The sequence below is a fragment of the Dermacentor silvarum genome, chromosome 5, assembly GCF_013339745.2.
Source record: "Dermacentor silvarum isolate Dsil-2018 chromosome 5, BIME_Dsil_1.4, whole genome shotgun sequence".
Lineage (NCBI taxonomy): Eukaryota > Metazoa > Arthropoda > Arachnida > Ixodida > Ixodidae > Dermacentor > Dermacentor silvarum.
In genome coordinates this window covers 103,882,745-103,899,653 of record NC_051158.1, presented here as the reverse complement: position 1 = coordinate 103,899,653, position 16,909 = coordinate 103,882,745, and the positions used below count along the sequence as shown (strand labels likewise).

The following is a 16,909-nucleotide window of genomic DNA, read 5'->3' as shown; positions in this document are numbered from 1 at the left end:
TCTTCGATGCACGTAATGGATCCTTCTCCTCGCAAGGTACAAACCTCTCCTGAAGAAACAAATCGTAGAGCTGCGCGCGCGGCTGCGACCACACAACGCCGAGTGCAACGCACTGTGCAGAGAGCTGCACAAGCTGCAGTTCGCCGTCGACACCGGGCGGACAGATCCGCTCGTTCTCCTGAAAACGACGCAAAGAGATTTCGCCGCGAACACTCTGTGCGTGCTGTCGAAAATGTGGCACGGCAGCTTTAATTGCCGCGAAGATGTGACATGCGTGGCGTGTGTGTTTCAATAAATGTGTAAAAGATAATACAGTATTTTCCATGTATTCGGTACTTGGATCGAGCTACCTTCGTCAAGCGGTTTCCAGTGGTCTCCTATGGAGCCGCTCCTCCAGCTTAACGTAGTGACTGTGCGGTGTGGGCCGCGCAGGCCTGTGACTTTTCTTAACCTGTGTTGCTGTTGATGTCCGCGAGAAGTGCGAAGTAATTAGGATGTAAAGTTGGGAGCGTTCCCCTTAACAAAAATCTCCTGCCAAATCAGTCTTCGGAATTGGAGATAACGACACGGTGGCATGCATGTTTTTCTTGTACGGCTACACATGACGACACCCTAAACAGTATCTCAAACTTGGTACCAAAGCATAAAACGGTCAATACAAGGAGCTCGGAAATATGGGAATTACCGAGGTCTACAACAAATTACGTTTGCGAAATTGTTTGCGAACAAGCTACGTTTTCGACGACCTTACCATTTAAACAAGGCAAACATAACGTAATGCTTTATTTTTTTATGCTAGAATAAACATGTATCTAAATACAAGTGTGTATGCGAACGTTTTTTCTTTGATGCGGTCTATTTCTTGCATAAAAAGTCTTTGTTTTGCCTTTGTACTCTGCGTATCAAGACCATCTGTATATGAAGCTGTATAAACTATTTTATATATTGTGTCCCATAAAGCGATTGTATAAAGCTTGTGTATACAGTATAGTGTTGCATTTTTTGTGACTGTTCGTCAGTTTTTTTTGTATTTTCTAAGTACTAGCTGTACTTCTGAAAATTACTCAATATGTATATTATATGGTTTACTTTATGTGTTTTACTTCCTCATAGTTCATTCTTTGGTGTTTTGTTCCTGCCTTTAAAACGGGGCAGTGGACCACGTCAAGACTTGCTGGCTGTTTGTCCACGATACTCAACATCGATTGTGTGTCAAAATAAAATTTGATTTGCTTTAATTTTATTTGATTGATTTGATTGAGAATGAGGCTTTCTCGCGGCTTCTAAAGCCAACTGTAAGAAAAATTCACTTTAGCTAAAGTGATTACAAGTTAGCAGTATGTAAAACTGAAGCAATCCTGGCAGAGCCTCAGGGGCTCGTAATTGCGTAATTTTATTCTAGCAGCCTTTAAAAAAAGCCGCAGTTTCGCTCTAAAGGTGAAGCCACCATTTGCGATAGCAAATCAGTAGAAAGCTATACGAAGTAAGGATAGTAGTTTTATCAGCCGTATAAACATGGGAAGATTCGCTTACTAACTAAATTAACAAGCATGGTGCCAGCGCGCACAGGAAAACATGAACACATAACACTCGATGACCGCGGCCACTCGCTGTCAAAACGCTGGCGTGAGCGCGGCAGCAGCATGCGAGCGAAGTGACCTGCTGTCTATCACTTCAGTGCAGACCGAGCGACGAGAACAACGCACGCACAAAGGTATGAGCTACCTGCAGATCGCTTTGAAGATAAGGCGCGTGCGGCCGCGCGCAGCCACGCAAAGTACGCAGTTTGAGTTTATTGAACGTAAGCATGATGGGGTTACATAAGGAGAAAGGTATGTCGGAATAGAAAAGCATGTCGGAGTAGAACGCCGCCCCCACCCCCTCCCTCCTGCGCTGCCTTCCCGCTTCTCTCCCTGCGCGCGCTAGATTGAGCCGCGATCCGCGGTTCCCCATGCGCGCGGTCGCGAAATACGCACTTGCTTTCGGAGAACGCCAAGGTACGAGCCGCTGCTGAAGAAGCGAATCGTAGAACTACGTGCGCGGCTTCAACCAGGCATCATCTGGCTCAACAGACTGCTGTGCAGAGAGCATTACAAGCCGCAGCTCGCCGTCGACGCCGGGCGGATAGTTCAGATCGTTCTCGTCAAAACGAGGTGAAGAGAATACCGCGAAGACCCTGTTGTGCGTGGTGCCGAAATTGGAGATACTCTTGAGCCGCTCCACTAGTTTACGCTGTGACTGCTGCGTGTGCCGCGCAGGCCTGTGACTATTTATTCATGCTGCGCTTCCGGTTTGCGTTAATCGCGGCGCTTTTTTTCAGTTTTGCTATCGAAAACATCCATTTTTCGGATCTCTTTGTGACGCATCCATTCCTATATTTTGTACCTAAACTTTTTCATGGAGGCTGATCGATGTCTAAACTATTTGAATAAAAAAATGGCTGTGGCTTAACTCAGTTATGCCTGGGTGTGAGTAGCGAGAGGTACGGTTAATCTTATTGTTTAGCTTGGTTCTCTCTACAGTTACATCTTTATCGTTTAGCTTTCTACGTCTGAGTGTTTAGGTTTGGTTGTTACCTCTCGTTAAGTTATGGTTACATTAAAGACGATACATTTTTAAAGTGTAACGCATTTATTTTGAAAGTCTTCATCTTGTTGTTTCTCAATTGCCACAGAGATGGCCCGATGGTCGGTGAGGCGGGAGGATAAGGGGTTGTCGTCCAGTGACTTGAACACGTTTCGGGTGCTATCCTCTTATGAATGCACTCGCCTGGCCGCTTCGTACTTACGACGCTTCTCGAGGCGTACGGCTCGTTCTTCCTCTATCTCTTCGGCTCGCTGCCTCCTCTTGGTTTCGTTCCGACGACGAAGCCTGGCTTCTTTCAGTCTCTCCGACTCACTTTCCATATCTGCCGACGAATCCCACCGAGCCGCCCCTTCTATATATACGATGCAACGTCGGCTCCTCCTCTGACGTCATGCCAGGTGGTGCGGCGAGCGGCGCTGCCAGCTGCGGCGGTTGCTAGGCAACGTCTAAGCTCGCGGTTTCACCAGCTCCTCCTCTGACGTCATGCCAGATGGCGCGGTGAGCGGCGCTGCCAGCTGCGGCGGTTGCTAGACAACGGCTCAGCACGCGGTGCGGCCACCGGCCACAGCGAAATGGCGAGAATACGGCCAATGTAGCTTTCGCTACAATACATGTATACGCTTTCTAGGTGGACCAAAATTTCGTTGCAGTTGGTATTTAAGGGTCCCATTCAGATTGAGATCAAATATCAGGTATGTCGCGAAATCGCGACCATAGCCTGGAATGGTTTCAATAAAGCTGGTCTCTCTGCAACCGTGCGCAGGAAATGGTTTCAGCCAGATGTGTTCATCGGTCTGGGTCACTACCCGCGAGGAGACAACTCCTTGCCCAATTGTCTCGTCGTGCCACCAACGCTGCTGCAGAAACCTCCGGGTGCCGAAAACAGCTACCAGCACGATATGGTGAGTCAAGACCGCATTGCACATTTAAGAAGTGGATAGACACCAGGATAGTTATAACAAGCTAAAGCTTCCCGATGGACAGTAAATTAGTCTGGAGACTGACTGATGGCAGAACAAGTGTAAATTATTGTGTTGAGGGAATAACGAGCAAAAGAAACTGGCTGCAGAAAGGCTGTTATGTTTAGTCATTTAGGGCGCTCAAAGGCTTTCCAGTCTTGTTTCTAGGGTTTAGAGGCACCGAACCTTCATTTAACGCAAACATATGAAGAGTCGCAAATATCACTCCACTACTCGGTTATTAATTTGATTCAATCGTCGCAGAAACACGTCACCTGCTGAGCGAAGCTTTATTATCGCATAAAAAGTGCACGGATAGGGAAGTGGGCAAGTTGGAAGTTATTCTTTGTTAGAAGTGCTAGAACGGGCGAGTATGACTGTGGAAGAACAAAGGACGAGCACTGCCTGTCAATTGCAAATGTTTTTACAGAAAAAATGCTAATATGAGTATGAAAACAATGTAAAAAAAGAGAAAAAGGAAACTCCCTGAAGTCTTATGAACGAAAGTATAATGAGCCATCAGTGAAACCTATTCCTCCTCTGAAAACATTCTCAAAGCCTGGCTACCGCATACGGCCAGTGCCCAATCAGCGCAAGCGTTCAATAGCTGAAACATTTCAAACTGTAAAACGTGAGATCAACAAATCAGCCAGGCGTCAATAATGCTGTCAAAATAAATGGCGTTCATCTTTGAATGGTGGTGTTCTTGCTCTTAGTAAGTTTTTTTTTTCTTTTATTTAGAAAGCATTGCTTTAAAAGAACCGTTCTCTTAAGAATAACGCTGCTATGCACTCCACGTGTCTTAGTGGGTTCACGGTTTTTATATAATAGTCCGCTTATTAAAGAGTGTATTTAAAGTGGAGTATCTGTACTAAAAAGAGCAGAAAAATTAAATAGGTGTGCTTCAGAACAACCTGATATGCTGTAACAGTTTTCATCATAAGTTTGATGAAAAAGCTTTTTAAGCATTGGTAATCATTCTGTTCTCCTCTCGTACGCCACCTTGTTTGTTCCGCACAGACAACGGCGTTCGAGAGTTTCGCCCGGCTGTCGGCGTCAACGTTGACGCTGAAGTATGCGCTGTCAGTGACCATGAAGGGTCGTTTGGCGGTGCCCAAGTTGCCGACTCAGTACGGTTTCTTCACGCCGTGCATTACCAACAACACCATTGATTCGTTCGCCAGCTACGCCGAGGTGAGCCGGATCAAGCATAATCATAATCGACACTGGCCTACCCACAGCAGCATACAGTTACCGCAATTACGCGATTCTAACGCGCAACCGATTTTCACGGCCTGATAAGTAAATAAAGGGGCATTAAAAAAACGTTACACTGACCTTTCACTATGCGTGAACGCGGGTGACGTGCAAGCGTATGGGTGCTATAGCGCACATGAAGTTATCGACCCTCGCTAAGCCTAGACGCTTAGACTGTCGACATTACAGCTCGCTTTAAATTAGAGAGCTCGCGCGGTGCGCCATACACAGGACCATGCCGGAATAGAACGCCCTCCGCGGTGAAAAGACGGCGAGTTTCCTCCCTACTTTCCTCCCTTGCGCGCGCGCAATTTAGCCGCTAACGTCGGCTGACCGTCGCACGCGTTCACTCGCACATACAGTATATGGTGCGCGGGGACGATGTTATCAGGAGACGAACCCGGTACGTCCATATATTATCATCATCATCCTATATTTATGTCCACTGCAGGACGAAGGCCTCTCCCTGCGATCTCTAATCACCCCTGTCTTGCGCATTCCGACTTGCGCCTGCAAATATATATATATATATATATATATATATATACTACCACAGAACCAGTAGCAACTGCCAGAGAAGGTCGGCCCAGCGCACCTCCACCTACCCTCCTCCTCCGCTACGCTTCACCTCTTTTCTCCGTCGCCGCTTCACTCAACAGCCCTTAGATGTTCCTCTAAGTGGCGTTGCTTTGCTGCGCCAATCAGCGCGCAACTTCGTACTTTCCCCGGCGCGCGATTATCTTCTCCAGCTCGAGGCGCCTTCCTTCTCCGGCTTCAAACTTCCCTTCACCGACTTCACTAGCAGGCCACTTACGCTTGCGCGTAAAAAAACTGATTTCATCTGTGTTAGTAAATCATACCCATCCACAATAACGAAAAAAAACCACTCAAATTAAGTTAAATTATGGGGTTTTACGTGCCAAAACCATGATCTGATTATGAGGCACGCCGTAGTGGGTGACTCCGGAAATTTGGACCACCTGAGGTTCTTTAACGCGCACCTAAATCTAAGTCCACGGGTGTTTTCGCATTTCGCCCCCATCGAAATGCGGCCGCCGTGGCCGGGATTCGAAAAAAAAAACAGGAAAAAAAACACATTATGTCAACACACGCTCTTTTCACAGTTATGTACTGGCCATGGGGTTTCGCAGCGAAATTCAAAATTGAACATTTTACCGTCATTTTTTTTCTGCTAATAATAGATTAACGCAAAACCGACGAAGGTTCAATTCATTCAGGAATAAATTATGAATTTAAATTTATTCAGTATTTCTCTTAAGTGTGTCTTCAACTTACGTGTGTAGCCTGGTCCGGTGATTCGGTCTTGCGAAGAAACGCGATGTAGCTCAGTATACACTAAGTGTACATTAATCTGCAGTTACGAGAACGCACTATAAAAAAAAATGCGCACATGATCATTTATCCGCTTTGACGTTTCTTACGTTGTAGTCCACAGTGGCTTGAAATGAAACAGTATATTTGACGCATTTATTGACAGTCTATTACAATTTGTGACGGAAGGGGATGTAGAGAAATTTAGGAAAGTTGCGCGGAGGATACGGCCCATACCCGAAACAGCCCAAACTCCGCGGATAAAAAATATATTCTTGGGTTTTACGTGCCCTAACACGTTTACGTTACGAGACACGCCAAATTTAAATCTAAATGCGCGCGCTGCCACGGCGGTGGAACCTGCGACCTCGAACTCAACAGTGCAACGTGATAGCCGCTGGGCTAGCTAGCATGGCAGGTTACTGAGCCGATACAGCCTAAGCCCAGCCTGGAGGTCGGAATAATTCCGTCGTCTCGACACCATGACTGCGCGGTGACAGAAATTCTGCCATATAATATTTTAAGACGTTCTCACTAATTGTTTGTTTGTTTGTTTTTGAAGTGAGGTAGAAAAAGAACGACTAAATATTCTAAAGGTATCCGAATAGGTTGTTATGTATAAAAAAACTTTACAAACATAATTCTCAGGTGTCATGGTCTCCATGGTGCTTTTGTGTGCATGTTCGTAACTTCAGACACTGCGTTTCAGCGATATTTTCTTTTTTATTTTCACTCCTCACGTGACAGATATGCAAGAATCCCAAATTCAGATCGACAACGGTTTACGAATCTGTGGTGGACGCGGCGCAAATTCGCCATGTCACCGAGCCCAAAATGTTCTCTTACGACGACGGAGCAGGACTTTGCAAGAAGGTGCGACCCACCGGACGACGACTATTTTCACTATAATATAGACAAATTAGAGATATATACATTCGAGCAAATCAGCAGGAACTGAAATTTCTGCGGACCCGCGTCATTAGGAGGATACTTTACTTTAGGAAACTTTATCTAAATACATGGAAACAGAAAAATATTTTTGCTCGTCAATCACTGTACCTAATCCTCTGAAGTGTGTTGCATTATAGCGTTATCTACTGACTATTGGAAGTAGCTTTTTTTAAATTTTGGCCATCACTCCTTACCAAAACAAAGCCTGTAACATTACACTTTAAAGCTATTTGCACCAGTAAGGGTGCTTTCGGTCAACTCCCACCCTAACACCCTTACGGGTGTATGGGTGTGAATTATAGACCAATTTGTACCCTTAGGGACTCTTGAGGGCGTAAAAGGGTTTACTGTGCTTACAGCACATTTGTCCGTTTCAGATACGCTGACATTTGTAGTTCACATAATTGTTATGCCAGTTTATGGCGCAGAGTTATGGTTCTGTAAACAGGGTGCTTCATGTTTTTTACGTACCAATTTACGGAAAATTTTTTTGTTAAATTTTGGAGGTCCTAAATGAAATCGGCTATATTTGCAGCGGGCTTGTCGAGTCATGTTGGAATGATAGTGTAGCGCGAATATTTCGACGGACAAGAAATAGCCGATGAATGCAGGCACGTGCTCACACAGATGTCTGAAGAATGCAGATCAGCACTAGCGCTCTCATCTCGTTTGCGCTACGCTAGTTTTAGCGAAGCTTTATAGGCTCGCAAGTGTCGGCGGTGGTGGTGGTGTCACGCTGAAAAGTGGGCCGATCCTGGTGATAGTACAGAAAGAGTCCAAGCTCAATGGCACATACCAGGGACAAAAAAGAAAGAGAGAAAGAGAGAGAGAGAGAGAGAGAGAAAGAAAATCACCACGAAGATCAGATACGTACACAAGCTTCGCTTACCCTCCTTTTCTCGACAGAGGAAGGGTTGGTGATTTTTCTTTTTTTTTCGTTAGCATTAGCAGTGTCAAAGTTGAAAAATGTGTATGTGTGTGAAGTGTGGTAAGCCCGCTCACCTGGTACATATATTTCACGTTTCATCAATATTTTCTACATTTCAATTTAAACCATAGCTAATCCCCCCTATGCTTGACTGTTGGCTTTATATGGTCATGGTTAACAAAAATAGAAACCCTCGATTTCCCGTCTTCTCTTTTATATCATCATCAGCATATATTTATGTCTACTGTAGGACGACGGCCTCTCCCTGTGATCTCCCATTACCCCTGTCTTGCGCTAGCTGATTCCAACTTGCGCCTGCAAATTTCCTAACTTCATCACCCCACCTAATTTCTGGCGTCCTCGACTGCGCTTCCCTTCTCCTGGTATCCATTCTTTAACTCTAATGGTCCACGGGTTATCCATCCTATTCATTACATGGCCTGCCCATTATATATATTATGAAAGGAAAGAAAGGAAACTGATGGGGTCGATTTTTATTAGTCAACTCATAAGAAGCCAACAAAGTGACACGAAGGACAGCATGGGGTAAATTATTTGTAGTTCTTAATAAAATTAAAGTAACGATGAATACATGAAAATGAAAGTGCATGAAAGAAGCAACTGTCCGCTGGTGGGATACGAACCCACGTCTTCGCATTACGTGTGCAATGCTCGTACTAATTCAGCGACCGCGGCCTCGTTTTTCCCATCCACTTTCTGGGGTATTTATGTTTATCTACTAGAAGTAACCCTGGTAGTGTCTTTCTTCGTTAGCTTCTTATATATTGCTACGTGCTACTTAAATGTGATGATGCTGACCCTTGCATTCAGTGGGACGTACCTATAGATAAGCGGCCACTGCTGATCTGATGACGACGAGCCTTTCTTGATGTTAGCTGGCTTCCATGTTGGCCAGTGCACGGTACCCTGTTAATACACCCTGTAAATAGTTTTGCTACTGCGCTTTCACGTGACATTTATGTCGTGGAGATGCTGGGTACTTCTGACGACGGAGCTTCGCAGCGCACGCCACCTTGAATATACCGCCATGCCTCCAGGTGATTGACACGTCGCCGCTAGCTACGCCTGCTACCACTACCCATGCAGTTTATCGCCCTCGCATAGCCCCGCAATCCCGGGACCTTTCCAGGGACGAACAGCGTTGACGCGGATGAGTGGCTCAGCATGTACGAGCGAGTCAGCAAACAGAATGGCTGGGATTCAACTATAATGCTATAAAACTATAAAACGTAATATTTTACCTCGGCGGCACCTCTCGCGTCTGGTTTCGGACTCACGAGGATGATCTCACCAGCTGGGCCACGTTCAAGCAACAGCTTCGCGACTTTTTCACCAACCCGTTTGGTCGACAGCTTGCCGCCAAGAAACAACCGGCGGTACGTACACAGACGTCAACTGAGCCTTACTTGTCGTGCATACAGGACGTACTGGCCTTGCGTGTACAAGATCTGCCAAGATCGCTCACATTTTGAAGGGTATTGCGGATGACGCGTTCAATATGCTTGTCTTCACCTACGTGACCACCGATGACAGTGTGATTAAAGAGTACCGTTGTCTAGAGCAAGCGAAATGCCGGCGCATCTCAGGTCGAGCGTCTGCCTAATACCGCTGCAACGTCGTCCTGCGAGGCAACTCCTTGTCAACCATCCATATCAGACGACGTGACGCGCATCGTCCGCCGCGAACTTGAGGCCGCCTATCCGGCTTCTTGTAAACCCACGGTATCCGACACCTCGACGCCCGCTGTTTCCTTGATACAAGCCATTGTTCGCCATGAATTTCCAAACCTTAGCCCCTGCTCCTCTGTCTGTGCCATGCACACTCCTGACGCCGCCCTAGTCTCCGCGGACAGGCCTCGTCGCGGACCGTACGCCCATCATCGTTCCAGAAACCCGTCCGAATGGAGAAACAGCAGATGATAAACCTATCTGTTTCCGCTGTAGCCGAGCTGGACAAATTGCTCGCTATCCGCGCCGCACCGAATCATCTGCACCCAATGTCCCTGAGAAAGGTACCCGCTACAACCAGTCGCCTCCGCCGCATCGCCGTCCATCTCGTTCACCGACACGCAGCCGCTTCATCAAGCAAGTACTTCCAGCGGGGCTTTCCGTAGCCCACCTTTGCCCCCTGCAAGACTTTCAGTTAGAAGCTTTTGCAAGGGATACTACATGTTCTCAGAAGAGCACTCCGACGCCGACAACTTGTAGCAGCCGCGAAATTCCCAGCATGACCGCCATTGACCTTCCACCTGAGCAAACTGACGCCCTCAGACGTATTCTCCAGTCGTATCGATACATTTTCGACGTCGCTAATCGGCCTTTGGGCCAGACGTCCGTTGTCGCGCATCACATGCATAAAAACGATGCCAGCCCTATTCACCGACGCCCCTATCGAACGTCTGCGTCTGAGCGAAGCGTCATCCAGCAGAAAGTCAACAAGATGCTTACGAAGAACATTATCGAGCCATCCTACAGTCCCTGGGCGCCCCCTGTTGTTTTAGTGAAAAGGAAGGATGGATCCTGGTGCTTTTGTGTCGACTATCACCACGTGAACATCATCACGAAGAAAGATGCTTACCCGTTACCGCGAATTGATGATGTCTTTTATTGTCTGTATGGTGCCGCTTACTTCTCTTTTATCGACCTTCGATCTGGATATTGGCAGATTGCTGTGGACCTCATGGACCCAGAGAAAACGGGTTTTGTAACTCCTGATGGGTTCTACCAGTTCACGGTCATGGCTTTCGGTCTGTGTAATGCCTCAGCTACATTCGAATGAATGATGGACTCTCTGCTTAATGGGTTCAAGTAGCATACATGCTTGTGTGATTTAGACGACGTAATTGTGTTTTCGCATACGTTTGATACACACCTCGCATGCGTGTCAGCGGTTGTTGACGTGTTCCGCCATGCCGTACTTAGCTGAATTCATTGAAGTGACGTTTTGGCCATCGCCACATTACAATCCTTGGCCATATTGTGGACGCTGCCAGCGTACAACCTGACCCAGAGAAAATTGAAGCCGTGAAAGACTTCCCTGTGCCAAAGTCTGACAAATATGTTCGCAGCTTTGTAGGGCTCTGGTCCTATTTTCGCCGGTTTGTCAAGAATTTTACAGTGATTGCGAAATCGCTCACACATCTCGGTGAACCAAACACCCCTTTCACCTGCGGTCCTGCACAAGCCGCAGCTCTCTCAGAGCTAACTACACTCCTCACAACGCCTGCCATTTTGATCGACCCATCAGCCCAAACCGAAGTCCGCACTGACGCGAGTGGTTACGACATAGGCGCTGTCTTGGCTCAATGTCAGCGTGGAGCAAACTGCATCATCGCTTATGCCAGCAGGCCGCTGTCCGCATCGGAGCAAAATTACTCAATTACTGAACGTGAGTGCCTCGGTCTAGTATGGGCAGTTGCAAAATTTCGCCCTTCTCTATTTGGCCGACCGTTCACAGTAGTTTCCCACCACCATGCCCTATGTTGGCTCGCCTCTTTGAAAGACACTACAGGCAGACTTGCTCGATGGGCACTGCGCCTGCAAGAGTCTACCTATACATGGTCGTATACAGGACAGGGAGCCAGCACAAAGATGCGGATTATTTGTCCCACCTCCCTATGGCCTACTGTGACTTTTCGCGCACTGAATACCTCGATTGAGTCTTTTCCGCGAGCCAGTTGCGTAACACCGCCGAGGAACAGCGTCGGGATGCCAACTTATGAGAAATAATCGAGCGCCTCGAATCCTTTCTTAACGACGCCTCTGTGCCCATGTTCACCTTGAAGGATGGTACCCTATATCGGCGTACCGTGTATCCTGACGGTCCTGATCTCCTCCCCGTTATATATATAGTGCTACTGATGATGGTCTGCTCCGGACCACTGTCAGTTGCTTGTCAGTTGCTCGTCCAAGAGGCAGGACGTGTGTCGAGTGAACAACAACGCTCCTTAACAACACTTTGCACTGTGTTGCACATGGTTTAAATCATGTATCCGGACCTCAAAGAAGTGCGACGTGTAGTGCTAATGCATTTCTCTCGGTTCAGGGATTTGCTGGAGAGAGAATTAACGCGTTTCACGGGTATCTGAATAAGGAAATGGAACTTAGCTCCACCCTTAATTTTAATAAATATACTCTCTCTTTATCTGTATTGGGAGGCAGCTTCCGCTCAAGAGCACCTATATAAATGCATTGGAGTGGAGACCTGCAGAAAACCGATCTGGATTAGGTTTGTTGCATTTAAATGATACAGTTCGAATTAGTGATTGCAGGGAGCAGACTTTTTATTTAACCCATGAATATAAAATTTAAAAGTTTTACAATTTCACAATTTCAAAAGTTGAGGTATCACGTTTACAGTTGTAACTAAGCAATGAAAAGCGACTTCACAATTTTGTGAACTACACCTAATAATACATCTGAAACGGACAAAATGAACATGTTATACACTCCTCATAAGTATATCCCAAATTTGTGACGACGACTTTTGCAATACCTTCGCAATACGTGTCACAGTTTTATGTAAGCTGTAAATTCATATAGCTTTCAGAAGCTCTGACAGATGCATTTAACAAAACTACGGCATTGTTTTTAGTGCAGGAGGACGCACTTATAAACTCCGCGTCATTTCTTTTGAAACAAACATGTTTGGGAGTTTTCATATTCTACTCCAGGCTCTGAATCAACATTTTGTTTGATACAGTCATCATTATTCAAAGGTTTCTCTCAAATGCTAAAAGTTATATTCAAGTTGGTTGAGCTCTTGTGTCATAAAAGGAGTTTAGTGTTCTATATGTACTTTAATGGAGAGATCAGAGTTCACCTCAACTAAACCGTCTTCTGAACTGGCACCAAATATTAATCAAAGGCACTTAAGAGTGAAGAATCACGAGGACACACCAATAAAGCTATTTTCAGCTTCATTTTCCTGCCCGTTCCTGAACGATTAACCTCCTTTTGTCGATATGACCGTACAAGCCCACATCGCTATACCGTCGTCAGTTATTATTACGTATTCCTGACTGCCGTAGTCATATGCATTTTATGTAGTATTTTTTTTTTACCAAAGGGCTATAATAAGACTCTTATCTTATGAGGGTTGCGAATTATCTATTTCCGGAGAATGAACTGAGCATACTTAAATGATTTATACAGCTCCGAGCGCGAGGTTCCCGAAACGAACGTGACCATCTTGTCAAAAACAATGTTTTCTTTGCTACGCACGCAACGTTGTCCTCGTCAGCTCTGCAGTATTCCGCTGCTATGGCCTCCGAAATACGCGCATGGACGCTCTGCACAGTTTGTGCGCGGCACAAAGCACAGCACTAATATTGCTGTTGTCCAAAGTACATTCTCCTCCTACCACCCGCCTCGAAGTCAACAAAGATAATCTCGAAGGCTATGCTCGCTGCATACCCCAGAAGCAATTTTAGAGCCTGAAACAAGTCATTAATCTGATGTTTTCACAAAGACTTGTTGCTGGGCAAGTTGATGCCGTTCACTATAAATTATTGTTACTGTAAAAAGGCGTAGTGGTGCACTAAACCAAAAACAGCAACTAGAATTTGGTGACGATTCTCCGCGTATTTTCTGTTTTCTTTTCAATATGTGCTTGCCTGGCCCAGACGGGTTCCCTGGGAACCTTAGATTTCATAAATTATTTTTACGGCGCGAAAAACAGCCAATCAATAGAGAGCACGACGCACACGTGTTTTCGGTGCCACTTATTACGAAGCGCCAACGCCGCACTCTAGCTTTGAGGTTGACGCATCCAGCTCTCAGTTGCGGGCGCGTGATTTGGAATCCTCGTGGGAGGCTCACGCCTGATCTTGAGGCTATTAATAGAGGGTATGGTCTGCACTAGAGGCCCAGATTAGTCTCTAGTAATCTTTGCGGGAAACCACGAAGTGCTCGAAACACTGACCAAGGTCACTTTGGCGGCATTCGTCCTACGATTCGTATATATATTTTTTTCTTGTACGCGGGGTCTCCACACCACTTCTGTCAGATCGCAGTCAGATCGCAGCTTCGGCGGAAGAAGAGTTTCAGATAAATTGTAATTGACCTTTCACTCTCCTGTGATCTCAGTTTTAAAAGATAGTACGATAGTTTCACCCTTAATAAGGGAGGCTTCGTATTTGTTTAGTACCTATTGCTGCCGTTATGTGTATTATATGCGTGTTGTCACAGCACATGTCTCTGTCGAAAGCCTACAAGGTTTCTGTTGTATATCGAGCACATTTCTGCGTTAATTTTTGTTCAGCAAGTCGCTACGAGAAAATTGACTAAGTCAACTGTACATTTTCTCGTAGCGGTGGCTACTTCTGACATCAATTAATTTGTCGCGCTGGCTTCAGGCGGAAGGTTACCGACCCGACAACACGTCATATTTGCCACTGAATGCGTTATCTTTGAGGTTGTGGTTAAGTACCATCTAAACATATATGTATATACCGTCTAAACAAATATATATGTATATGTTGTTCTTTGCATCCTTGGGCAGCTGTGCACAGTCCAGGCAGTGGATCCCTCCACGAAATTCGGCCTCGCTGTTTTCGACTTGGACTACGCGGACTTTTCGAACACCTGTGGATCGAAGGGCGGGCCATTCTCAAGGCTGCACCTGCTACGCAGTGTGCTCACCTTTCTCCGGACGAGGTTCTCGACCCAAGCAGACACTGAAGATTGTGTGAATCTGGCCATGTAACGGACATGTGCTCCGGAGGCATGAAAGTAGGGTACTTGAGGTGCCTTCCAACCCACCCGGGCGCTGTTCCTCATTTAGCGATTGAAAAAAAAAAAAAGCGATAAACGCGTGCTCTAGATGTGTGCCTGTGTCGTTCTTTACTTACGCTGCTAAGTGACGCTTAGTTTAGAGTTCTAGCTTCTCCAAAACGTATTAGCGTTTACGAAATAGCGGGCTGCTGGACCACTGGATGGCAGCAGTAACGCTGCTACCGACATCGTGTGATGGTTTGTCCGGTCGGATAGCGATAGAAATGTTATGCACTCTTGTGGAAGGAAAAGAAAATACTATGTTAACGATTACTTCGTTGGCGACTATTACAACTAGCAGCTAAGTATAATGCGATTGATTACTGTGCGTATGTCATTACTATACAGGGTGTCCCAGCTATCACGCAGCAGGATTAAAAAAAAAAGAGGAACGGCCTTACGCGAAGCAAACCGTATTGTTTCCAGTGCAGTGGAGCAGCCGCCAGTAATTTTTTAGTTACTGAGATTTAATTAGCTAATTGTAATTATCTAACTCGATCAGTACTGTCCTAATTATCGAAGTGTCAATGAGAAAGTTGTAGAGCAACATGAAAAACTCCGATACAGCTTTCTGTTGCTCAATACGTGCTACATAAGTGTTTTTTCGAGCGTGAAAGAAGCCCGCGAATACACGCAAAAGTGCCTCGAGCGGCCAGTCGCGCGGCAATTCTGCATGTATTCGCGGGCTTCTTTCACGATCGGAAAAACACTTTTATGTAGCACGTATTGAGCAACAGAAAGCTGTATCGGGAGTTTTTCATGTTGCTCTACAACTTTCTCATTGACACTTTGATAATTACGACAGTACTTCTCGAGTGAGATAATTAATTACAATTACCTAATTAAATCTCAATAACGAAAAGATTACTGGCGGCAACTCCACTGTACTGGAAACAATACGCACTAGGTTTGCTTCGCGTAACACCGTTCCTCTTTTTTTAAATCGTGCTGCGTGATAGCTGCGGCACCCTGTATACGTCCAAAGCCTGAAAAGCATGGTCATTTACGCGAAAGTGTTGTTTAGCTGAGGGTGGCCTTTTGACGTGCGCACAACGCACTGGGGAGCATTGCTATGTTCGTAGGCATAACAAACTTTCTAACCTTTTGACCTGTGCAACCATGCAGTTGTCATTTCTGAAACACGATTCGCAAGCAGGGGTTAAATTGCCTCAATTAGCTGCGGTAGAGTAAAATTTACACCATGCACTGTAGATACAACGCACAACGGGATCTGCCAATGGCGACCGCACATATACAGCCATCGCGCGCGGGTGGTGTAAACATGGCGGACGGCGTCGGAACAGAGAGCACTCTGCCAGCTCCTGGCCATGCCTATTCGCCAAACTTGGCACTGCCCTAGAGTCAGTGGAAAAATTTCAGAGCACCGCAAAGGTACGCGGCATGCTAGCAACATTGGGCAGCGACGGCCATATCCCTTCCAGACCGCCTACGCTCTGCTGGCGTGCGTTGGGTAACATACTGAGTTTCTCAAGCCTGGGTCTCGTGTTCCGTTGGGCAGATGTGGAAGATTTTAACAGCGCTTAACAGACTTTTCTCCTCCTGGCCAGCTCTCTGCGTTACCGACCCCTGCCTCTCTTCTCTCCGCGGCGCGCTGAGCCAGGCACACTCTGCCTTGAAGTTGTGCTGTGCTGAAAACGCAGCTCGACAGCCGATTGAATGAATGTATAAAGTCAGTGTTCAGGTTGCCTTCAGTGTGCTCGTTTGCGTTCCTCAACTCGTCACCGTAGGCGCCGGGAGAAAGGACACGTGCTTTCACGCACCAAGTTGCGAGGAGGGGAAAGGGGGAGAGACTGTCGCGGGCAAGGTTGGTCGCGCGTTAGCTCTCGCGCTACCAAGTTGTGGGGAAGGGAGGAGGGAGGAGCTAGGATGTCGGGGCAGTCACTCGCTCGTTCGTTTATTCGCTTACATTGAAAGTCGTCGTGGTTGGGTTCTGCACAACAACTTTATATTTGCGATTGCGTGCTTGACATTTTATGACTGATTTACTAAATAAACAATCCATTTGAAGAACATGATCCGCGTTGCAAACAACTTGTTAACAGCGCTTCATTCACGCGAGACATAAGCATATTTTTGTACAT

At 46.3% G+C, this 16,909-nt stretch overlaps 1 protein-coding gene across 1 annotated transcript in view; it reads left to right on the top strand.

The window, feature by feature from the left end:
- The window catches only part of LOC119454296 (uncharacterized), a 42,060-nt gene extending 31,248 nt beyond the window's left edge, over window positions 1-10,812 (top strand). Inside the window, exons 6-9 of the mRNA XM_049668015.1 lie at window positions 3,350-3,488; window positions 4,566-4,739; window positions 6,882-7,007; window positions 10,699-10,812. Coding sequence (XP_049523972.1) covers window positions 3,350-3,488; window positions 4,566-4,739; window positions 6,882-7,007; window positions 10,699-10,812 — 553 coding nt within the window. The remainder of the gene's footprint in view (window positions 1-3,349; window positions 3,489-4,565; window positions 4,740-6,881; window positions 7,008-10,698) is intronic.
- The last annotated feature ends 6,097 nt before the right edge of the window (window positions 10,813-16,909 follow it).